Here is a 26595-nt window from a genome sequence, read left to right on the forward strand (position 1 = left end):
ACAATATGCACCCAAATATACAAATATGGCCTCAACAGGCCAAATGACCTAAACATCATTAAGGGGGAGCTAATCTAATATTAATATTTAAAAATATTTCCTTTCCCTTTTAAAATAATCAAATATTTGATATCATCAAAAATGGGGAGATTGTTGACCCAAACTCTTAAGTCTCCTTGTTTTGATGATTAACAAATATTTGATTATTATTTGTTACTAATGATTTGTTGATTTTGTAGCAAAAACCAAAGTGAATTAGCAAATTCAAAGTCAAACTTATGACCAAGGGCAAAATGGTCATTCTACCAAATTTTCCGGAAATGACCCGAAATGGATTTCAAAACTCAAGAAACTCAAGATAAAGGTTTAATTTCACTTCTTAGTCTTGTAAAGTGATTGCAAGTTTACTTTAAGTCATAAGTATAAAATTTGGCTCATTCACGTGCTAAAAATGGTGATTTTTCAAAATGATAACTAGACATCCTAAATTCACTTTTAAGAAAATACATCCCGATATGGTCGTAACGCAATTGGAATTTTTGAAATCGGATAAACGAGCTAAAAGTTATAAAGAATTGAAAAACGGGAAAATACGCATATTTTGAACTTTTGCTCACTGTCTGCCATCCGGAATTCCGGTTGGCAACCGGAATTCCGGTTGCCCATCCGGACTTCCAGTTTGCGGCAGGCAGCTTCAAAAAGTAACCCCCAACGGCTATAAACGGCTAGTTTTTTTCCCAAACTCTATATAAACTCGTTTTTCACTCAAAATTAGGTGTTGGCTGAGCATTTATTACATATATCAAACTTAATCCATTGATTTCAAAGAGCTCCAAAAGTTTAAATCATCCAAACACATATTCACACAATTGAGCCAAAATTTATTTTTATTTCTTCTAAGTGTGCTTGCTAATCACTCTAGGTTTCTCATTGTATCATCATACTTCTAGAGTGATTTTTGCTTGTAATATCAAATACATTCCCATATTGTGATTAAGGTGAGGTTGGCACCGGTTTTGTAAACAACCCGGTTAGAGTGAGATTGGCACTTCAACAATCCGAAAAAGAGGTTGATAATACCTTGGTGGTGGAAAACTATTGTAAGAGGTTTGGAAATACCTTGGTGAAAAATTCCCGGTTGTAAGGGTTAGTCAAGCCCGTTAACTTGGCTCGATAGTGGAACTCAAAGCTAGGTTCATAGCTTTGAAGACCAAGGACGTAGGTGGCTTAGTTCTACCGAACCTTGTAAAATTCGAGAGTTTGCAATTTCTTAACCTTAAACTCTTTACATTACAAGTTTGATTATTTGCTATATCTATTTGATTGCCATATTATTTGCTTTTACTTGATAAATTTGATTTATTGCATAATTTGGCATATTAAGTTTTAAATTTCCTAAATTAGTTTAAATTTCCAATTCACCCCCCCTCTTGGAAACATATCTTGGGTTAACAGTTATAAGTATGCTCTGTGGTTGCGGTTCTAACTGATCTTCCACATCAGAAATTTGTTTTCTTGTGATTGTTTGTGTTATTTGGTGAGATTTGTGACATTGTATGCATCAATGGCATCGTAATTCAAAAAATCGTTTGGTGAAAAAATTAGTGCATTTACGTGAAATTGAAAGTGTTTTTGAAAATTTAAGCATAATGGAACAAGAACCTAATGTTGTGCAAGAAAAAACTCTTCTTGAATACTTTTCACCTATTTCATCTAATGCTCCATCATGCATTGTTTTGCCCACTACAAATGCCACTCATTTTGAACTTAAACCATCAATCATTCAATTGTTACCATCATTTTATGGTTTAGAAAGAGAGGATCCATACATGCATGTAAAAGACTTTTTGGAAATTTGCTCAACCTTTCGTTTTCAAAATTTTTCAGATGAGTCGGTTAAGCTTAGGTTGTTTCCTTTTTCTTTAAAAGATAGAGCCAAAGCTTGGTTAAACTCACTTCCAACCGGAACCATAAATACTTGGGATCAACTTTTTAATAAATTCCTTGCTAAATTTTTCCCCATGTCCAAAACTGATAGTTTAAGAAGAGAAATCTCCGAATTCTATCAAAAAGATAACGAAGAATTCTATGAATGTTGGGAAAGATTTAAAGATTTATTATTAAAATGTCCCCACCATGGTTTTGAAAAATGGAGACTTGTAAAATATTTTTATGATGGTTTAACCCCTTCAAACCGACAAATGATTCAATCCATGCATACCAGAAATTTTTTAAAATTGCAAGGGCAAGAGGCTTGGGACGCTCTTGAAGAATTGTCTGTTAATTCACAACAATGGAATTATTCTGAGCCTAGGTCTAGAGCCAACCCTTCACCAAAAAGAGAAGGAAAATATGAAATAAAAGAAGAAAGTGATTTAAGAACATCATTTGATAAATTAGCAAGAAAAGTAGAAGCCTTAGTAATAAGTCAATCTATGAATTCTCATGTGCAACCTAAAAAAGATGTTTGTTCTTTATGTGCTAGTTCATGTCATAATGCTCAATCATGTCCTTCTTTTGTTGAAACATTTTCTGAAGAGGCTAATGCTTTACATTCATATGGAAAACCTTCTTCTGATAGCCCATTTTCCAACACATACAATCCAAATTGGAGAAACCATCCCAATTTTTCATGGAGACAAAACCAACCACAAATGAATCAAGGAAACCAATTCCACATGCCAAATCCAAATCATGCCCAGCCAAGTCAACCTTACCCTCCACAAAGAAAACCTTCCTTAGAAGACACCTTACAACAATTCATGCAATCCACCCAGCAAATCTTACAAAATCAGTCTCAATCCATTGCCAAACTCGAGACACAATTGGGTCAACTTGCTAATGCTGTAACCGAGAGAGAAAAAGGAAGATTTCCTAGCCAACCCATCCCAAATCCTAAAGGCCAATATGAAATAGGAACTCCTAGTCATAAAGAAGAAGCTAAGTCTATCTCAACTCTTAGGTCCGAAAAACAAATTGTCAAACCCGATTACATACCTCAAGTTGAAAAAGACCAAAGCCACCCTCAAAGTTCCAACACAAATGACCTTTCAAAAGATAATGCTCAAATCCTTCCTTCCATCCCAAAAGCTCCTTTTCCACAAAGATTAATTCCACTCAAGAAAGGCAACCAATATAGTGACATCTTAGAAGTTTTCAAACAAGTAAGCATCAACATTCCTTTCTTAGATGCCATTAAACAAATTCCTGCATATTCTAAATTCTTAAAAGACCTTTGCACTGTTAAAAGAAACACAAATGTTCCAAAAAATGCATTTTTAACTGAACAAGTTAGCTCCATAATTCAATATAAAAGCCTTGTCAAGTATAAAGATCCCGGTTGTCCAACAATTTCATGCATCATTGGCAATCATTTTATTAACAAAGCTTTACTTGATTTAGGAGCTAGTGTGAATTTACTGCCTTATTCTGTGTATAAGCAACTTGGTCTAGGAGAATTAAAACCAACTTCTATAACACTTCAATTAGCCGATCGTTCAGTGAAAATCCCTAGAGGTATTGTAGAAGATGTTTTAATTAAAGTGGATAAATTCTATTTCCCTGTGGACTTTATTGTTCTTGACACTCAACCTGTTGAAAATGCTCATGCTCAAATACCCATCATTCTAGGTAGACCATTTTTAGCTACATCTAATGCAATTATCAACTGTCGTAATGGTGTATTGAAATTATCTTTTGGAAACATGACTGTTGAATTAAATGTTTTTAATGTTGCTAAATCTGTTGAGTGTGAGGAAGTGCATGAAGTTAACATGATAGAGAATATGTGTGAAGATGATGGAAGTGACTTACTTGATTTTTGTGAAAAATACTTTGGTATGAACTTGCATATTGATGATTTTAATGATGATGTGAATTCTTTGTTAGAGTCTATACCCTTAAATGAAACCAAAGTTGAACCATTTTCACCCTTAGATCATGTTCAATCAATTTCCGAGTCTCCAAAGTTAGACCTTAAACCTTTGCCAGAAAATTTAAAATATGCTTTTCTAGGAGAGTCTGAAACCTTGCCTGTTATCATAGCATCTGCTTTAGATAAAGAACAAGAAGATAAATTGTTAAACGTCCTTAGAAAACATAAGGAAGCCATAGGTTGGACTATTGGAGACATCAAGGGAATTAGCCCATCCATATGCATGCATAGAATCCATCTAGAAGAAAATGCTAAAACCTCTCGGGAATGTCAAAGAAGGTTAAATCCAAATATGAAAGAGGTCGTTAGGGAAGAAGTACTTAAACTGTTAGATGTAGGTATCATTTACCCTATTTCTGATAGTCAATGGGTTAGTCCAGTTCAAGTAGTGCCTAAAAAGTCTGGGATCACAGTTGTCGAAAATGAGAAAAATGAATTAATCCCTACTCGAGTACAAACGGGGTGGAGAGTGTGTATAGACTATAGAAAGCTAAATAATGTTACTAGAAAAGACCACTTTCCTTTACCCTTTATTGATCAAATGCTTGAACGTTTAGCTGGCCATGCATATTATTGTTTTCTTGATGGCTATTCGGGATATAACCAAATCCCCATTGCCCCTGAAGATCAAGAAAAGACTACATTCACTTGCCCTTTTGGAACCTTTGCATATCGTCGCATGCCTTTTGGTCTTTGTAATGCTCCTGCAACTTTTCAAAGATGTATGATTGCAATATTTTCTGATATGGTTGAAAGAAATCTTGAAGTGTTTATGGATGATTTTTCTGTGTTTGGAAATTCTTTTGATGACTGTTTGCACCATCTTTCTCTTGTTTTAATTCGTTGCAAAGAAAAGAATTTAGTTCTTAATTGGGAAAAATGTCATTTTATGGTTAAAAAAGGAATTGTTTTAGGTCATGTAATCTCATCTGAGGGAATAGAAGTTGATAAAGCAAAAGTTGACCTTATTTCAAAACTTCCCCCACCTAAAACAATAAAAGAAATTAGATCATTCTTAGGCCATGCCGGTTTTTATAGAAGATTCATAAAAGACTTTAGCAAAATTTCACGCCCATTATGTCATTTGCTCGGAAAAGAAAATGCTTTTATCTTTGATAATGATTGCCATGTTGCCTTTGAAAGATTGAAATCCCTTTTGACTTGTGCACATATTATTCGCCCTCCTGATTGGAATAATCCTTTTGAAATAATGTGTGATGCTTCTGATTATGCTATTGGTGTTGTTCTAGGACAAAGAATTAACAAGTTACCTCATGTAATCTACTATGCTAGCAAAACTTTGAACGATGCTCAATTAAATTATTCTACAACTGAAAAAGAATTGCTTGCTGTTGTGTTTGCATTGGAGAAATTTAGGTCTTATTTGTTAGGATATAAAATAGTTGTCTATTCTGATCATGCTGCATTGAAATATCTCTTGTCGAAAAAAGATGCTAAATCTCGCTTAATTCGTTGGATCTTGCTTTTACAAGAATTTGATTTAGAGATACGAGATAAAAAAGGTTCTGAAAATATTGTTGCTGATCATTTGTCTAGAATTGTTGTTGAGACTAATAATGAATCCACCACTATAACTGAAACTTTTCTTGATGAACAACTCATGCATATATCTTCTTTGCCTTGGTATGCTGACATTGTGAATTATTTGGTCACTGGTGAAATTCCTTCTCATTGGTCTAAGCATGACAAATCTAAATTTTATTTTGAAGTGAAAAATTTCATGTGGGATGATCCTTATTTGTTTAAATATTGCCCTGATCAAATAATAAGGAGATGCATTCCAAATTGTGATCAAACTAAAATCATATCTTTTTGTCATGATCATGCATGTGGTGGACATTTTAGTGGTAAGAAAACTGCTTTGAAAATTTTACAATGTGGATTTTATTGGCCTACTATTTTTCATGACACTTATGTTTATTGCAAATCTTGCGAACATTATCAAATGTTAGGAAGTGTAACTAGAAGAAACATGATGCATTTGAATCCTATCCTTATTGTTGAAATATTGGATGTTTGGGGCATTGATTTTATGGGTCCATTTCCTAACTCCTTTGGTAACTTGTACATTCTTGTTGGTGTTGATTATGTGTCTAAATGGGTTGAAGCTGTTGCATGCCACACAAATGACCATAAAGTTGTGCTTAAGTTTTTGAAAGAAAATATTTTCTCCCGTTTTGGCTCACCACGTGCTATCATTAGTGATAACGGTACACACTTTTGTAATAGATCTTTTGAGCATTTAATGAAACAATATGGTATTACACATAAAGTCACTACACCTTATCACCCACAAACTAGTGGTCAAGTTGAAATATCAAATAGGGAAATTAAGCACATCTTAGAGAAAATTGTCAATCCAACTAGGAAAGATTGTTCCTTAAGACTCATTGATGCATTATGGGCATATTGCACTGCATACAAAACACCCATTGGCATGTCTCCCTATAGACTTGTGTATGGAAAGGCATGTCACTTACCCGTTGAGCTAGAACATAGAGCCTATTGGGCAATTAAGCAATTGGATTTTTCCTTAGACAAAGCGGGTGAGAGAAGAAAGCTTCAATTAAATGAGATAGAAGAGCTTAGGCATGATGCATATGACTTTTGCAAAAAATATAAGGATCAAATGAAGATTTACCATGACAAAAACATTTTGCGAAAAGATTTCTCTCCCGGTCAAAAAGTCCTTTTATACAATTCTCGTTTGCATCTCTTCCCGGGGAAGTTACGCTCTAGGTGGGTAGGTCCATACATTGTTCGCACTGTTTTTCCACATGGAGCCATTGAAATTGAAAATCCTAATAATGGTAATGTATTCAAAGTGAATGGACAAAAATTGAAACAATTTTTAGAATTGAAAACTGCTAAAGTGGATGAAATCCTTCTTGAGGATCCTATTTACCATGGTCCTTGATCGCTCTCATCAGTTATTGGTAAATGTGTGTTTTATTTATGTTTTAGGTTAACTTCTTGTTTTGATTTTTGTTTCCTTTTTGTTGCACTCTTGACAATGCTCCATGATGAGGTATGACCATTCTAAACTCTAAACTCTTTCACGCTTCAATTTATATTTGTATTTTGATACATTGAGGACAATGCATAAATTAAGTCTCGGGGTAGTGGGTTTATATGATCACTTCTTTCATGTGTTTGACAATGGTAGAATTTCTTTAAAAAAAAAACAAAAATCAAAACAAAACAAAAAATTGGATGGTAGAGTATCTATTTTATATATTAATTATATAAAAAAACAAAAAATATTATCTTTCTAGAAATATATATATATATATAGTTTTGTACTTTTATACTTTATTTTCTATAAAAAACTATATAAATTTTTTTTAAAAAAAAAAAACCCTCTTTGGTGATATCCGTTTTTCCTATGATAATACCCTTGATTGAGTTTGATTTTAGTTTAAAAAATATATGAATCTTTTTTAAGATTTGTGTTTAATTCTTGGGTCAATTTTGCTAAAAAAAAATGAAATTTTGAAAAAAATCATTCATCATAATATGTGAAATAAAAAGTTTATTAGAACAATTTTTCTAAAATTCACATAATAACTTGATAAATAGTTTTGGATTTCTAATTTAAAATATATTTTCAAAGCAAGAGTGACTATGGAATTAATTACATAAGGTTAATTTTGATTCATATTTTTTATAAATTATTTTCAATGTGCAATCTTTGAGGATATTTTTGATATCACCAAATAAAAAAAAAATGTGTTTTTTTATTTTTCTTTTGCTTGAGGACTAGCGAAATTCTAAGTTTGGGGGTGTGATAACTCTACAAAATAGAGTTATTTTACCACTTTTATGTGCTAATTGATGCTTAATTCTTGAGTTTTTAATTGATTTATTAAGTTTTTAAGTAATTTTGAATTTAGTAGTCTTATCATGATTTTACATACTTTTGTGTGTTTTTATAAGTATTTTGTTGTAAAATGTTGTAATTAATTATTTGAATTATTATTGTTAAGTTAGTGGTAAAAAAAGATGTGGTATTATTGAGCTTAAATGTTAAATATAAATTAAGTTATATTTAATATTTTCAAATAATTAAATTGATTTATTTTATAGTTAAGAATATTTTATTATATGATTTATCTTATATTTATTTTGTAAGAAAATTTATGACACTCTTGCTCTTGAAAAGAAAGAAAAATAAAGGAATTGTGATATTTTTAAGGAAAGAAAGGAAGAGGAAAATGGCATTGTTAAAAATGTCATGGATCAAGCCCATTCCAGCTGCTACACCCAGCCCACGCCGAAACCACCTCAGCATCATCACTCCATCAAAGCCATCAGCGTCCAACCTCTACCCAGCCTTCACGTGCTCTCCCAGCCTTCACGTGATTCCTCAGCATATATCATCTTGCCAGCCGAAGTCATGCCTCCAACTGAAGACATCAGCCAAGGCCCAAGTCGCTGGCCCAATCACACCACATGGCCCACCATAGCCCAAACAGCCCAAGCCAACTCTACCACAGCCACAAAAATAAGACCAAAATATCATGTTTTTATTCCCAATATTTTTCACTCAAATATCAATTCACTCTTCCCTATTTTTCTTACCTAAATAAACATTCCTAATTTATATTTTACCCTAGTTTTTCACTAATCTTTTACCCAACCAAACATTTCATCTTTCCAATACTCTTACACTTACTCTATTTATCCTACCACTTCCCAACACAATTAAATTAATCAATTTATTTATTTTAATTTGATTAATTTAATCTCCATATTTTGCCTATAAATAGAGTCTTGTAAGACCATTTGGGGAGCTCTTCTTCTTCATCTTTTCAACATCTCCTACACATATTTTTCTCCCTTCTTTTCACTATTTTCTCTACCATTTTCATCTTTTGAAGAGCATGTCAAGTATGTTATTTTGTAATTTTTATTTCAATCTAGTTATGAGCTTCTAATCTTTTTCAAAGGTTATTAAGATGATGATGAAGCAAAATGTAACTAGATAATATTTTTGTGTTGTATGTTGATCTCTCATTTGTACAACATTGTTTATGGATTTTTCTATCAAAGATATGCATTTTTCATCTATTATTGAGTGTTAAAGCATATTACACTTAGTTCTTCATTATGCAAAAATATGATATTCTTTGTGTTAACCGAGTTTTTCGGCAACTATAATTATGAAAGATAAGAGAGCTTAAAATGAAAGGATTTCGAAAATGAAAACAGGATTTTTACGTGGTTGGGGCGTTAATGAGCCTTAGTCCACAAGTCATTCGTATTAGAGCTTCGAGAGCTTTTTACAATGGAGTTTTCTGCAAATTTGAGCAGAGTAATCTCTTACAAGCCAAACCTGGGATCATTCATTGATGGCCCGGACCATATGGACAGGACACCTTGTCCGGGATCATTCATTGCTGCCCGGACCGTATATGGACGGGGACACCTTGTCCAGGATCATTCATTGATGGCCCGGACCATATGGACGGGGACACCTTGTCCGGGATCATTCATTGATGGCCCGGACCATTATGGACAAGGTCTATCGGGACTTTCTTCCCTGTTCATTGGGCTCAGGGTGGGGCTGGATCTCTTTGAGGGAGCCCATGTACCCATCGTGTCACGCCACGCGTCCCGGGGGAAAACAGAGATAACATTTACCCCCAAGTCTTCATTCATGTTTGCATGGTGGAGACTTGCTTTACTAGGGCGAATCCCTACAGATCCCGCATGTTAAATTGATATTCCTAAATAGAATATTGTATTTAAATTAAATTATTTTTATTTAACGACATATAAAATATCACTATTCCTCGAAACCTCCCAAAATATTAATTGGTGGTCTTTTCTCACTAATAAGTGCTTTGGTATATTTTGCTTGAACTTTTGATTTATTCATTTTCTCTTTGACATCCCAAGAAGCAGCCGCAAAATACTTTTGCAAATTTGATCAAGTGCTTTGTCCTTTTTATTGTTTTATGTTCTTTTGTCCTTCAGAAAAAGTATACAACTAAAATAAATATATATGTGGAGAATTTGTATGAAACAGCTGTAATAAATTATGACCCTCAAGATTTGCAAGACAGATCTAGAAGAATCTATTATTTTTAAAGGGTACTTATAAGAAGACAAGAGTTTTCTATAATACATCTAAGTTATGGTATTCATTTTTTTGCTCTGTATTTATATATATATATATATATATATATAAAACATATGGCTGTGAACTGTTATCTGATTAACGTCTTAGATAGGGTCGAGTATTGGGCGGGTTGGTCGGGTTACAAGGTATTTTTATCTGTCTAATATCATAATCGGGTTAGCAAAAGTGACCCATAACTTACCCAATTAAAAAAAAAATTTATCCTGTCTAATAATTTGGGCGGGTTGGTCGGGTCAACCCGTCCAAACAAAAGTGATGATTTTTTTTTTTTAACATTTTTGTAATTTTTTCTTTTAAATACTAGTACTAATAGTGTGAAGTTTATATTTTTAAGCTTAAAACAATATTTTAAATTTATAGTAAAAAAATTAAAACAAAACTTAATTAATTTATATATTTATTTGAATATATTATAAATAATAAATTCTTAATTAGGCGGATTGAGTTATATTGAACGGGTTGATAATTATTTTCAACCCGCCCAATGTAACAATTGGGTGGTTTAAATTTTGATCGATTTATTCAGATTATAATTTTTGGCAGTTTTTTCCGATTAGTTTGGACGGTTTATTCAAATTAGGCGGGATGTAAAAAATTTTGAACAACCCTAATCTTAGATATGAATCATAATCAATCATATTCTTATTTGGCACATGCGGCTGGGTAAGGTATCTACTCACTGTCTCTCGTAATAATTACAGCAAATAATTGAAATATATAAAACTGAATTAATTATTCTCAGAAAAAATACGTCATCATTAATTTGTATGTTTTTTTTTGTTGTTGTGTACATAACCTTAAAAAACAAGCCAATTACTTAATTAATAATTATACATATAAATTAGTTAATTAAGCGTGTCACATATCTTCCAAAGAAGATAGAAATGCAGGGGTAGCCTCTACACTCTTAACTTATTCATTGCAAGAGACAAATAAAAAACACCGACTTGTACTACACACGTGAGTGTACTCACGTGGTTTTGTCTTGCACACTGGTGGTATACATATACATATACGTATACATATACATATACTAAATACAAATATCGCTCAATATGCGTTTATTTATAAAATTTATTAATTATTTTTATTAAATTTATATTAATTTTATATAATTTTTAAATAAATATCTTATTTTAATTAAATAATTTGTTTATTTTTATTTAAGTTTCTGTTTGTTCTAATTTTTGAATTTGGGAGTGATAACAAGAGATTATATATTATATGTTTAAAAAAAAAATTATTGCTAATTGACAATACATTATATTATATGTTTAATATGATATTTTCTAATAAGTGAGTTTAAGTTTAATTAAATTTTATTTAAGTTATAAATTATATATATTTATTATTCTTAAATAATTATCATTGTAAAATATCTCAAAAATATCATATTTTAATTTGTTTAATTATTTATTATTTTAAAATAGTTATTACTGTAAAATATCTCAACAATATTATTTTTTAATTTTTTTTAATTTTTAACTTTTTTTTATTTAAGTTTAAGTGTTTACAAACTACCGTTAAATATAAGAATATTCCGTTAAAGTTAACACTAAAAAAATAAAAAACTGTTAAAACCAAGAATTTCCGTTATCTACCCACTTATTATATAGAAGAGATATAATATAATATTTATTTATTTATTTAATAATCGAATTTAGCAACTAGAAAGAAAAATACAAAACACCTCATTTAATTCACTTAAATATTATTGTTATTATGAATTAAAAACAAAACATATGCATAGGAATATTAAATCAAGTGCATTGATCAGTACACATAAAAGGAGCATAGGATGATGGTATAAGATAAAGGGGAGTTTTCTTATGAACTGTGAGTCCATAAACTTCATCCATATCTAATTCCTCACCCAACATTATCTGATCATCATCACCATTATTGGCATTATTAGTAGGGATTTTCCAGTCAAACCAATATAAAAGATTTGATATCATATATTGAAGACTAGTAACCCCAAATTCCAAGCCAGGGCATCCTCTTCTTCCAAACCCAAATGGAATCAATTCAAAGTCTTGCCCTAGTTTGAACTCAATAGGGTTGTTCTCAAATCTTTCTGGGATGAACTCATCTGGCTTGTCCCATACAGTTGGGTCCCTTTGGACTGCCCATGCATTGATAAAAACCCTAGTGTTTTCAGGAACATTGTAGCCTCCAAGCTCAGCATTTGACATAGTTTTTCTAGGGACTAAAAGAACAGCTGGTGGATGTAGTCTTAGACCTTCTTTAATGACACATTGCAAGAACTCCATTTGGTTGATATCATTCATATCAATTTTCCCTTTGTTTCCCACCACTCTTCTAATCTCCTCTTGAGCTTTCTTCATTACTCTTGGACTTTTAACTAGCTCTGCCATTAACCATTCCAATGCTGTTGATGTAGTATCACTCCCACCCACAAACAAGTCCTGTAATAATTATATATATATATATATAAAAAAACAGTAAAATATGACATATATTTACACATAAATAATAAAATGTTAGATAATAATTATATAAATCAATAATTGATGATAATAGACAATATGAATATGTACAGCTAGCCCATACAGCACATGTGATAATATATATTTTCCATTTTTTAATTCATTGGTTGAAACAATAGGAAATATTATATATATATATATATATATATGAAAGAGATTTAGAGGTGAAATTACCATAAGGATTGCTTTCATACTGTCTTGAGTGAGGTCAAAGTCATCCTTCTGAAGTGCAAGAAGAATGTCTAAAAAATCTTTTGAATGAGATCCACCATCACTGCTTTTGAGACCAGCCTTGTGTTCTTCAACAACTTGATCATAAAAAGTGTCTAATTCTCTAAAATTTGATTTCAAACGACCTATCAAGCCTCTAACCACATCAATCCACCTAGCATATTTAGTAGGGAAGAAATCTTGCACACTAAAGGCCATGAAATCTTCCATAAATCTTCTTGTCAAGTCTCCAAACTTGCTTTGTCCATTTTCATCCTCAAATCTCTGCCCAAGAATACACATAGAGACAATGTTATTAGATGTCCCAACTAACAATTTGCTAAGATTTAAAGGCTCTCCAACATCATTGTGACAAGCTCTACTTATCCTATCAACCAAAAGATTAGTCTCTACTACTCTCACAAACTCAAACTCATGAACCCTTTTGTGGCTCAAAAGCTCCACAACACAAATTTTTCTAATTTTTTTCCAATACTCGCCATAAGGAGCAAACCCCGGATCTTGACATCCATAGAGAAGGATGTCGGCCGCGGTGGTTTTAGGGCGGTCAGAGAAAACGACGTCGTAATTCTTGACAATCTCTTTCACCATTTGTGAAGATGAAACCACTAGGGTTGGAACTTGTCCCATCTTCATTAGCATTAGAGGGCCATACTTGTTAGAGAGTGTTTGGAGAGAGCGGTGTGGTAGGGTTCCGAGCTGGTGGAGGTTTCCGATCACCGGTAACCTAGGCGGCGACGGTGGTAAGTTGGATTTGGTTTGTGATGATCTAAAACGTTTGAGCAAAAAGATCAAGGAGAGAAAGAAAAGAGGGATAAGAAGTATTGAGTATTGCATGGTTGTGTTATTTGGAGACTAATAACTCATGTATAACTCTTTAGAGGTATACATCTATTTATATAACAAGTTTTAGTTTCCATTATTCTTATAATGATATTGAAAGAGTCCAAGACAAATTTGTATTGTGGCTATCTACTATTTTATGTGGACATGAGAAAAATGCCTAATTATTTAATATGGGTCAGATAACTTGTCCCAGCTTCCTTACTAAAAGATGAAAAATATTAAATAATTCCAGCAAAATAGCTATTTAATTAAAGAATCTTTTAGCTGGTTAATTTTATAATACTTAAGTTTTGGAGTTAAGTCGTATGGTGGGTAGCTAAATATATATTCTCTGTAACCTCTTCCCACTCAGTTCTATCTGCTGTAAAAAGATAATTAAAATACTCTTCCAATATATCCACCCAAGTCCCGTGCAGTTTATAAATTTGATTATTCCTTTTTCTAGCACTAGCATGAAAGAACTTTATCACTTTTGGTTGGATGAATTGAAAATTGTAGAATAAGAATAGAAATGAGAAAATGAATAAGAATGAAATTGAATAAAAATTTAATATGAATAACTTACCTAGAGCTTCATTTAGAGAATCGATGTCGTTTACTTTGATTGAAGTTGTTGCACGCTTGACTAATTTTTATGCGCTTGGAAATCAACATGTTTACTTTGATTCTCTCAATCAAGTTGTTGATTCTCTCAATCAAGTTGTTGCACCCTCCTTCAATCAACAACTTGATTGGGTTCTTGGGTGCCAAGCTATATACCCTGACATTCGTTAGCTCCTGTGCCGAAATTAATTAATTAGTTAATCAATATTAATATATAAAAATAATGCAAACTGACTAACTAAAAATTTATATTTACTTAAATATATTACATTAAATTTAATTAAAATTACATGTCAAATTGATAATAATTCTACAAATTTTAATTAATATACTTCCTAGTTGTTGACCCACGATTTGGCCAACTAACACGGAGTCAGAATATGCTTGATATGAATGAATGCGTAGAGAAAAACGTAATGACAAAAGTAAATAAGACACGGTATTTTATAGTGGTTCGGCCCCAAGATCTGGTAATGACCTACGTCCACTAAGACTGATATTGATCTAAGAATCAAAGGAGTGATCAAAAAACCAGGGTTCAATGAGTTTCACTTACCTCTGAAGAACAATACAATATTGCTAGCAGAATTACTACAGTCTCTAATGATTCAAAAGCCAAAAGTCCATTCCTTGAGCTATCTTTTGCTATTTATAGGCTTAAGGGGGATTACAAAAGATTGTTACAGATATTCTCTCCTGAATAATCGGGTATCCAGGAGATTGTGTGAGATAAATTCGGGATTCACAAAGATCTTCCCATAAATGTTGCTTTGTATGCGGAACTATCGACCAGACTGGTCGCAGGTAAGACTGGGCTGCACTGCTTCTAATGTGTCTTTTGGTCGATACTCTAGCAGAATGTTTCCAGGTGTCAGCCACGTGTCCTGGGATCACTTGCCACGTCATCAATGCTAATTTTTTGGATAACATTTGCCCCCCAAGTTTATTTATCATGAGTAGTAAAATAAACTTTTGGACGAACGACTCTTCGGTAACCCCGCTTGATGTGTTAGAACCCTTCGTGTGTTCTTGGAAAAAGTAACCTACCTCTGTCTAATCACGTCCTTTCGGTTCCCCAGAAATGATTTCGACGGCCATCCCGCTTCCCCATACTTTGAAAAAGGGAAACTAATGATTACACTTTTTAATGCCAGAGACAAACTTATATAAGACCTTCAAAGTCTTTATTTTCTTTTTACGTACACCATCGTCTTCACAAGAAAACCTAAAAACCAGAGCTCTTACCGTTCCTGAAGACCGTTTCCTCTGTATTTTCAAGACCCCGCCCGAGAGTTTCTTGATTCCCGAAGGCCCTTTTTCCACCTCCACAATCATTCTCTTGGTAAGTTTTCGAATTCCCATGCTTCAGATTTTTGTGGTGCATGTTTCTAAATGTAGACCGTTTGAGATTATCTGTTTCTGGTTTGAGATGCTTGTGAATAAGATGTTTTGTAAGCAAAAAGAGTTACGAGTTAGTTTGATTAGTCAGGATCATATGTTTAGGACGTAAGATCGAAGTAAAAATTCGATCTTTAGGCTAGTTGGAAAATAGGTTTTTCCCGCCCTAAGGGGAGTTGAAAAAGATTTCTTGAAAAACTTTTTGCTTTCACCCTTTAATCCGTCTTTCAAACTGTTCGTATGGAAAACTTTAGCTTCTTGTTAGAATGCTGTTGTATAAAAGCTTAACTTTTATACACGACCAGCGTTATTCTAAAAAGCTTTTGAAAATTCTCTATCCTCACCTCCCCATTCTTCTATTTGCAGACATTAATGCCAGATTTGTGGGGAGGTGAGAGGCCCATTGACGACGACCTTCTCGCCCAGCTGCTCGAGGGAGAAGAACAACCGGCCGACCGTGTCCACGAGATCCCTTTCTCGCGTTCCTTTTCCAGACCACACCCTTCTCCTCCAATGGCCCGCTCCAAATCTTTAGGCAAGAAAAGGTCTGAGTCCGAAAATAGCCCAAATTCTCCTGCTCAGCCTAACTCGCAGGCTAGGGCTCCCTCGACCAGCGGTCGAGAAAATCTTGTTCCTGACCCTAATATCCAAACTAGGGCCCGCCCTCGCCATCAGAATCTGCCTGATGTCGAGTGGTATACTTCCCCGGCTAGCTCAGTGACCCTGCGGATGGTTGCCAACTGCTTCAGGAAATTCCCTCTCACAAGGGTTTCCATTATACGTCCTGCTGCGGACCAGAGGGCTAACCTCCCCGGAGGTGCAAACAGCGCCTGGTCCCAGTATCACATTGAGGCGGGAGCTTATCTCCCTCTTCATCCCTTTTATGAGGGGGTGGCCAATTATTTCGGTGTCACCCCCTTCCAAATCACTCCAAATGGATATAGAATGTTGGCCGCACTCTATATCCTGTATAAACATAAGAAATGGCCAGAGCCTATGCCTCATGAGATCAACTACCTTTTTGACCTCAAATCCAACCCGCAACAGCACGGAACGGGTTTCTTCCATTTCTGTCACCAGGAGACCAACCGAACATTCCTGAGTGACACTATGCACATCTCGAATGTGGGGCAGTATAGTAAGGAGCACTTCCTTACCCCGGATATAACCAGCAACAACCTGGCCTTCACTTGAGGAGGTAAGTGCTTGTCTTCGACTGGTCGATACTTTTCATCGAGGTGTTCCCTTTCATTTTTCTCAAACTGTAATCTGTTTTTCAGGGCCATGGTTACTTTGGCCAGGATGTCCGACGCAGCAAAAAGCGTCAAGACCCTGGTAACTGAAGAAAACTTGAGGCTGTCTGGCCTCCTGGCTCCTCGCCATGAAACTAGAAGGTCCGTGGTGGACGAAGCCACTACCGAGGGGGTTTTCGAGCAGCAACCTCCTGTGTCTCCTCGGAGGAGGAGGCCAACGGGGGTTACTATTAGGGAGCCCACGGGCAATCCTTCCGCAGAAAGGCCTTCTGCTCCCCAAGGCAAGGGGAAACAAAAGGCCAAAGAGCCAGTTGTGTACTTGGGAGAGTCTTCTGATGAGAACGGTAACACTATTTTACTTTTAAATGGTTTGCCAATTCCCTGCATTTGTTCGACGGGGAAGGCAACTTTACATATACTCCAAAATTAGGGCCAGACTTCTTCATGCCAGATAATGAGTATATGACTAATAGAGTCAATAGTGTAGCGACCAATAGTTGTAGCTCGGGTATTCACTTTGTTACCTCTTTTCTGTTGTATAATAAATTTTCATTTGCCTCTTGTCTTATCATTTTCCTGTGTTTTCTTGCATGCATACATGGCCACTCCCAACATCTTTGACATGTACCAGGCCGAGGAGGAAGAGGAAGTTCCCCAACTCCGGCGAAAGTCATCAAGGAGGCACACCGGCGAGACCAGCCAGGGGCCCACCAAAAAGAGTTGAACCGAAGATCCTCCAAGGGACGCACCTACTGGGAAAACTTCCGCCCATCCTCCGAATCCTACGGAGAAACAGATTCCTTCTGCCACGCTCAAACCTCTGACTGCGCCTACCGGAGAGCAAATTACTCGGGAAGAAGCTCTCGGGGCCAAAATCTTGTGCCGCACTCTGCGATCAGCCAGGGATCGCCTTGAACGCATCGGTAAAAGCGACCGTGTCAAGGATGCAATGGTTGAGGCTGAAAACATGTCGGTCGACCTGATCCTGAATAGGGCCCTGAATGAAATTCCCAGCGTAAGTACTTCTTTGTTTCTCAAGCCTTAGTCTTTTAGTCTTCACGACAGGTTCTAACGCCTTCTTATTTTATTTACAGGCCTTGCTGTCTGCTATTACTGCTCGTACCCGTGCCCAGGCTTCCATTGAGCAAGCTAAGGCAAAGGCCATTGAGAGGCATCAGGTGAAGGCAGCTGAGGAGCTTTCGGCTGCAGAGGCTAGGCACGCCAAAGAGTTGGAGGCAATGGCTCGAGAGAGGGACGCTGCGGTGACTAAGCTGTCAGAGGTTGAAGCTGCAAAGGAAGCTGCAATAAAGTCGAGGCAGCAGTATCGAGATTCCAGCGTGACCCATCTTCGCGAAATCAAAAGGTTGGAAGAGATGCACAAGTCCAAGGACGAGGCCATCGCCACTTTTGAAGGCAAAGTGAAGCAGCTGGAGCTTGACAACTCCAAAAATCTGGAAAGGTACAAGAGGACGACGCTCCGATGTTTCTACAACTTCTGGAAACACAATCAGGGTGCCGACTTCAGCTATCTTTCTGAAGACGTTAGGAATGCCGAGCTGGCGCGTTGTGCTGCCCAACTGGCCGAAGAGGAGGCAAGAGCGAGGATCCCTGCTTCCCCAAGCCTGGCTGGTGCTGAAGAAGAAGTTGTTGCTGAGGATGCTGTCATCCAGAATGCTGCCCAGGACCCTCCGGCCCCAAATGCCTCTTAAACTTTTTCATTTTTTTTTCTTTCCTTTTGGCTACACGACCCACGGGTCGTGATGTAAAGACAATATTTTTGTTTTAAACTTTGCTGCACGGGCAGTAAATCTTTTTTCTTTTTCTTGAACAATTACATCCAAGCAGTGATGCTTGCGGTGTAAAAGATTGCATGATGCTATAATATTTTCATTTATTATAACACTTGTCCGTATGACCGAACTTAGCATAGTACTCTGGCATGATTTAACAAAATATAAATTTTGAAAAATACTCTAAGTACTCTAGCATGCTTTCACTCATTTTGTTCATGTGTTTACATACCTTGCGGGTATGCTTTGCTATCGATGTGCCTTATATGCCCCCCAAGTGATCGAGGAGCTTTAAGTCCTTGGTCACTTGCCTTGATCATGACCTGTTCGAACATTTCTGTTCGTGTGAAAAGATGATACTTGTAATACAGCAAAACAACACACGTAATGAACAAATACTTGTAAATATAAATTCACAAAGGTTGGCAAGAATGACTGGCTGCGCACAGTCCCTTATAATCTCGTATTAAAAATGGACTCAATCATGTCTTTACGAGTGATTCTGAAATAGAATCTTACATATACGAGCGATTAGCCATACAGCGTGGCTAACCCTCTTTGCTAAACTTGTAAAAAAGAGAAAATTATTACAAGCCAGCCCTTTAAAAAGGACTATTCACTGATAATACTTGCGCAGGTGTTCTCCATTCCAATAACGTAGAACGAGATCTCCGTTTAAGCGTACAAGTTTGTAGGTGCCTGGATGAAGGACTTCTTCAATCTGGTAAGGTCCTTCCCAATTAGGTCCGAGCACTCCAGCAGTAGGGTCACAGGTATTTAAGAAAACTCGTCGTAGCACCAAATCTCTGACGTTGAATTTTCTTTCTTTAACTTTGGAGTTAAAGTACCGGGCGAATTTTTGTTGGCATGCAGCAACTCGGAGTTGGGCCTTCTCCCGTATCTCGTCAATCGAGTCTAGGGATTCCATCATTAGTTGGCTGTTCTGATCCTGGTCGTATGTTAGACGTCGATGTGAGGGGGGATCTAACTCGACAGGCAACATTGCCTCATATCCATAGGCTAAGGAAAATGGGGTATGTCCTGTCGCAGTTCGGTGAGACGTTCTATACGACCAGAGGACATCAGGAAATTGCTCTGGCCACACTCCCTTAGCTTCTTCGAGTCTTTTCTTCAAGGTGTCCTTAAGAGTTTTATTCACGGCTTCGACCTGCCCATTCGCTTGAGGGTGTGCAACTGAATAAAAGCTTTTAATGACTCCATGTCTTTCGCAGAAATCGGTGAATAAATCGCTGTCAAATTGGGTCCCGTTGTCTGAAACTATCTTTCTGGGCAGACCATATCGACAGACGATGTTCTTGATAACGAAGTCAAGGACTTTCTTGGTCGTGATGGTAGCGAGTGGTTCAGCTTCGGCCCATTTGGTGAAGTAATCGACCGCTACGACTGCGTACTTTACTCCGCCTTTCCCTGTAGGCAGGGATCCAATCAAATCTATCCCCCATACTGCAAAAGGCCACAGACTTTACATCTGATTCAAATCGTTTGGAGCCGCTCGTGGAATCTTCGAGAACCTTTGACACTTATCGCACCTTCGTACAAACTCCATGGAATCCTCGTTCATCGTTGGCCAGAAGTAGCCCTGCCTTAGGATCTTTTTTGCCAAACTCTGCCCCCCAGCGTGATCTCCGCAGAAGCCTTCATGCACCTCTTTCATGAGTTCCTTAGCTTTTTCTAGTGTAAAGCACTTGAGTAGTGGCATTGAATATCCTCTTCGGTACATTACACCGTCGACCAGTATGTATCTAGCAGCTCGCCTTTGTAGAGTTCTAGCCTTGTTCCTATCTGTTGGCAGCGTACCATTCATCAGATACTCCAAGAAAGGCGCCATCCACGTATCCTCCATCCGAATCTCCATACTGGATTTCGTGGCTTGTATGCTCGGCTTACTCAGTCTTTCTACTGGCTCGATGTTCAAGGTGTCAACATCCTTTGCGCTCGCGAGTTTGGCTAAGGCATCTGCGTTTGAATTCTGATCTCGCGGGATTTGCTGGAGGGTGTACTTCGTGAACTGGGCTAGCAAGTCTTTTGTTTTATTTAAGTAGGCCACCATTTTCAAGCCTCGCGCTTGGTATTCTCCCAGGACCTGATTCATCACCAGCTGTGAATCACTGTAGATATCAAGCGTCTTTATGCTCATATCCTTTGCCATTCTCAATCCAGCGAGGAGTGCTTTGTATTCCGCTTCATTATTTGATGCAGTAAAGTCGAACCTGATGGCGCAGTGAAATCGATGCCCTTTCGGCATTATCAATATCACTCCCGCTCCAGCGTGGGATTCGTTGGATGAGCCATCCGTGAATAGCTTCCACGAAGGAGTTTTATCTTGAGGCTCGGGCGCTTCAGGCTGTTCGCACTGCTCGCTGTCTGGGAGTTCAGTGAACTCTCCAATAAGGTCGGCCAAGACTTGTCCCTTGACTGCTGCTCGCGGTGAATAAGTTATATCGAACTGTCCCAGTTCGACTGCCCACTTTAATAATCGTCCAGTCGCTTCCGGTTTTTGGAGGACTTTCCGAAGGGGTTGGTCAGTTAGAATTGTAATAGGATGGGCTTGAAAGTAGGGGCGTAGCTTTCTAGAGGCAGGGATCAAGCAATATGCTAACCTCTCGATTGGCGGATATCTCAATTCTGCCCCGATCAGTCTCTTGCTGACATAGTAGACTGCTTTTTGTACACCTTCTTCCTCTCGCACTAGCACCGCGCTGGCAGCAACTTCAGTAATCGCCAGATAAATAAACAAAGTTTCTCCTTCGATCGGCTTTGATAAGATGGGAGGCTGTGCCATATGAGCCTTCAAGGCCTGGAATGCTTGCTCGCAGTCTCCTGTCCATTCAAACTTCTTGTTTCCTCTAAGTAGATTGAAAAAAGGAACACACTTGTCTGTTGATTTCAAAATGAATCTACTTAGGGCCGCGATCCTCCCGGTTAAACTTTGTACATCTTTGATCCTTTCTAGCGACTTCATGTCGATCAGGGCTTTTATCTTGTTGGGGTTGGCCTCGATTCCTCTTGAATTTACGATAAACCCCAAAAACTTCCCTGATCCGACTCCAAAGGAACACTTGAGGGGATTTAATTTCATCTGGTACTTATTTAACACATCAAAGCACTCTTGTAAATCCCTCACATGCCCTTCTGCCTTCTTAGACTTTACCAGCATGTCATCCACATATACCTCCATGTTTACACCGATTTTCTCCTTGAACATGTGGTTGACTAGCCGTTGGTAAGTCGCACCTGCGTTTTTCAGTCCGAAGGGCATTACTTTGTAACAATATAAGCTCGTATCGGTCTGATAGCTGGTGTGATCCTCGTCAGGGGGATGCATGCTGATCTGGTTGTAGCCTGAATATGCATCCATGAACGAGAGGATCTCGTGTCCGGCAGTTGCATCGACCAGCTGGTCGATCCTTGGGAGTGGAAAGCAGTCTTTTGGGCAGGCTTTATTGAGGTTTGTAAAATCCACGCAGGTTCGCCATTTGCTGTTAGGCTTGGGAACCAGCACTGGATTGGAGACCCGCGATGGATAAAATGCTACCCTGATGAACCCATTCTCCTTTAGTCTTTCGACTTCTTCTTTTAAGGCCCTTGATCTATCTTTATCGAGCAACCTTCTTTTCTGTTGCACAGGTGGAAAGGTCTTGTCTATATTCAGGACATGGCTGATTATGGCAGGATCTATCCCAGCCATGTCTTTATGGGACCAGGCGAAAACCTCCTGGTTCTTTCGCAAAAATTCCACCAGTGCGTTCTTCGTGGTAAGCTCTAAGTTTCTCCCAACCTTTACGACTTTGGTTGGGTCCTTCTCGTTGAGTTTGACCTCCTCCAGGTCCTCAACAGGTCCAACATTTTCTTCAAAATCCCCAAAGCGAGGATCCAAATCTCCATCCTCACCTTGGGCAACACCCTATTTGGTGACTTCATCACCGGATTGGGCTTGTGTATCAACTGCCATCTGCAACCTATCTGAGGTAGTGCTCTTCGGCATCACACTCTTCGCCTTTGTGATTGAGGCGTTGTAGCACTCCCTGGCTTCCCTTTGGTTCCCCAACACGCGTCCTACCCCCGCGTCTGTTGGGAACTTCATGGCTAGGTGCCACATAGAGATGACGGCCTGTAGATCAACCAGTATGGGCCTTCCAATAACGGCGTTGTACGCCGAAGGACAATCGACCACTACGAAAGTGGCGAGTAATGTCCTTGTTGCAGGCGCTGTACCCGTCGTTACTGGGAGTTTGATCAATCCGGCTGGGGCGAGTCCTTCTCCAGAGAAGCCGTATATCGTTTGATTGCAGGGTTCCAAGTCCTTAACGGACAATTTCATGCGTTCCAGTGTTGATTTGTACAGGATATTCACTGAACTTCCTGTATCGACCAGTACCTTCTTCACCATCATGTTTGCCATCTGGATGTCCACGACCAGCGGATCGGAATGTGGGAACCTGACATGCTGGGCATCGCCATCAGAGAAGGTTATCTCTCCTTCTTCTGACCGAGCCTTTTTTGGTGCACGGTCCTCCACAGTCATCATCTCGATGTCCTGGTCGTGGCGTAGAGTCCGAGCATATCGTTCTCTGGCCTTTCCGCTATTTCCCGCGAGGTGCGGGCCTCCACAGATGGTTAAGAGTGTTCCAGCCATGGGGGCAGGCTGTAATGGTGGCGAGCGTTGGCGTGTGGATGCCTGCTCGTTGCCACCCGGAGCTTCTCGTTGGGAATTTCCCGAGGCCCGTACGTATCTTCTCAAGTGTCCTTGTCTAATAAGGAACTTGATTTCGTCTTTCAACTGGTTGCATTCATTGGTGTCATGTCCGTAGTCGTTATGGTAACGACAGAACTTGGTGGTGTCTCTTTTTGAAATATCCTTTCGAATGGGGCCAGGTTTTTTGTAGGGCACACTCGAACTTGTGGCCTGATAAACCTCTCCCCGAGACTCAACGAGGGCAGTGTAGTTAGTGAACCGAGGTTCATAACGATTACCCTTGGCTCGTTTGTTGTCGGAGGCGGAAGGCTCGTTATACGGCCGTTTTCCACCATTCTTGCCATTGCCGTTACCGTTCCCATTGTCCTTGCTGTTGCCATTAGGTTTGGACCCATTGGCGGCTTTGGCGGGTTCGGAAGCCTTCTTATCCTTGCCTGAGGGCTTTCCATCGTCGGCAATGGCTTCTTCGAGCTTGATGTAGCGATCAGCCCAGTCCAAAAATTCTTGGGTAGTTCTCACTCCTTCCTTTCGAAGGCTTTTCCAGAGGGGAGAACGACGTTTAACTCCTGCAGTTATGGCCATCATTTTGCCTTCGTCCCCGACCGTTTTCTCTCCAGCTGCTGCTCGCATAAAACGTTGGATGCAGTCCTTCACTGACTCCCCATCCTGCTGGCGAATTTCAACCAACTGGTTTGCCTCGGTCGGATGCACACGACCTGCGTAGAACTGTCCGTAGAACTCCCTTACGAACATTTCCCAGGAGACTATGCTTGCAGGAGGGAACTTAAAAAACCATTCCTGCACTGCTTCAGAAAGTGTTGCAGGGAAGATCCTGCACCGAGCGTCTTCGGACACTTTCTGAATGTCCATCTGAATTTCAAACTTGTTGACATGGGACACTGGGTCCCCATATCCGTCAAAGTTTGGGAGTGTAGGCATTTTGAACTTGCTGGGAGTTTCGGCATTAGCTATCCTTTGTACGAAAGGAGTACATTTCCTCCTATCGTGGTCGATGTAAGAAGTTCTTCCCCCGACCCGCTGATGCACTGCCTGGTTGAGGGCGTCTATCTGGGCCTGTACAGCGGCAGGAATCGATGTGGCCTCTGTCCCTGGGGGGACGTTCTCGCCATACCGCTCACGGCGATCGTTGAGTACATCTCTTAGGTCCTCGTCTCTTCTCCGCTGCTCGCTACCCCTGATGGACCCAAAACGGGTATGTTTAAAAATTTATATATCGCAAGCGCACGAATCGTCCATATAGAATAGTGATCGTAAGCAAGGATGTCGAACCCAAAGGAGTTGTCTAAAATCGAAAATGAAACTATTTTAAATCAAAAGTAATAAATTCTAACCTAGTTCCAAAGATTGATAAGTTTTAATATTATGAACATAAAATAAAAGATTGAAAAATAAAGCTATTTAAGATAATGAAAACAAACCAATAATGAGTTGAAAATAAGTGTTAAAAGAAAAGATTATTAAGATACTAGAATCCACAAAATGTAAGTTTAATAATATTTATTAGTATATTGATTCCCAAGTGTTAGTGATAGTTAAAATAATTTAAACTATCCTTTTTCAAAAAGATTTATAATTTCAAACACAAATTTCTTATAAAAAGATAGGATTTTTCTTCACTTTTCAAAATTATAATTTCAAAGCATTTAGTGTAAATCAATCTAATGAAATAACAAATAAATCAATGAACATTATTTATAAGGAAAAACATAATATTTTTGTTCTAAGCATGGATGTGTACAATTTAATGACACATCTTACACAAAGAATATTATGTTTACGCACTAATGAAGAACAAAGTGTAAATATGTTCTAACAATCTAAAATACAAGATATTTAAGATGAAAGAAATATATGAAGAAGAAAAATCCAGACTTTGTTGCATTACAAGGGAAATCAACATACAACATAAACATTACCTAGTTACAAGTTGATTCATCATGATCTTAATAATCTTATGAAAAAGATTAGAAGCACATAACTAGAGTAGAAATTACAAAATGAAAGACATACATACTTGCAAAATGCTCTTGAAAAACCCAAATGGAAGAGAGAATGGTAGAGAGAAAATGAGAGAAAAAGATGGTAACCAAAACATTAAGCACCTAAAAATGGTCTTCAAAACCCTTATTTATAGCCAAAATGAGATTATTAAAATAATCAATTTAAATTAAGTAAATTGATTAAATTAATAGTAATATGGTAAATAGGGGTAAATTATAGGAGTGGTGATGATTTTGGGTGACAAATGTGTAGAAAAGTGGGTAAAAAGGTGGTATTTTTAGACAAGGGGACAAATGGTACACTTGAGTTATTTATGGGCTCAAGAAAAATAAAGGGGCTGGTGGCAGGCACACGGTTGGAGAGTGTCTTTCGGATTGGGCCTTGGGCAGGCGCAGGTGGAGTTGGGCCCAAAATCTGGGCTGGCGTGGAGGAGGAAATGGTGGCTGCTGGTTGATGTAGAAGCCAAAAACTGAGAAGGAGAAGGCTGAATGTTGAGAGAAAATGGGACAGGTGGCGGCTGGGCAGTGAGTCTCGGCTGCAGGGAGCAGGCGGGCTGGGCCAGGGGTGGCAGTGGGCCTGGCGGGCCTGCTGAAGGAATGAAGCTTCAGCTGAGTGCTTGGCTGAAGCTTGGTGCCTGGCGCTTGGTGAATGGCAGCTAGGGACAATTGTTGCTGCTGGTGACTGCTTCAGCGTCCGTACGGCAGGCTTGGAGGAAATGGTGGGCCGGCTGGAGCATGGGCAGGAGGCACGGGCCTGGGCTTCACGTGGCTGGGCCGAAATTGTTACAAAAATGCTACAATTTCTTTGTTTCTTCCACAAAAATGCCACAAATGAAATAATTATCCTACAAAATAAATTATAAACTAAATTAAAATTAAATATTTTCATTAATAAAATATACCATATAACTCCCATGAAAACATTAATTAAAATTTAATTTACATAACATTTAAGCTCAAAATTTCATCTTTTAACTCATTACTTAACAATATTAATTTTAAATAATTAAACTATAACATAACACAGTAAAATATCTATAAAAACATATAAAAATCTAGAAAATTACAATAAGACTAATAAATGCAAAATTACTTAAAAACTTAATAAGTTAATTAAAAACTCAAG

At 37.8% G+C, this 26595-nt stretch overlaps 1 protein-coding gene and 1 non-coding gene across 2 annotated transcripts; both read right to left on the minus strand.

Moving 5' to 3' along the window:
• Nucleotides 1-2036: 2036 nt before the first annotated feature.
• Nucleotides 2037-2143, minus strand: LOC133827943 (small nucleolar RNA R71). The gene has a single exon (XR_009890592.1). It is a non-coding gene; the product is annotated as a small nucleolar RNA R71 (small nucleolar RNA).
• A 9581-nt stretch (nucleotides 2144-11724) lies between these two features.
• Nucleotides 11725-13726, minus strand: LOC133824530 (phenylacetaldehyde oxime monooxygenase CYP71AN24-like). Its single transcript, XM_062257426.1, has 2 exons — nucleotides 12785-13726; nucleotides 11725-12529 (listed from the first exon to the last, which is right to left on the minus strand). Exons 1-2 carry the CDS (start codon nucleotides 13676-13678, stop codon nucleotides 11861-11863), a joined length of 1563 nt encoding a protein of 520 aa, XP_062113410.1. The 5' UTR covers nucleotides 13679-13726; the 3' UTR covers nucleotides 11725-11860.
• Nucleotides 13727-26595: the final 12869 nt, after the last annotated feature.

This window comes from Humulus lupulus, chromosome 3, assembly GCF_963169125.1.
Source record: "Humulus lupulus chromosome 3, drHumLupu1.1, whole genome shotgun sequence".
In the NCBI taxonomy this organism is placed as follows: domain Eukaryota; kingdom Viridiplantae; phylum Streptophyta; class Magnoliopsida; order Rosales; family Cannabaceae; genus Humulus; species Humulus lupulus.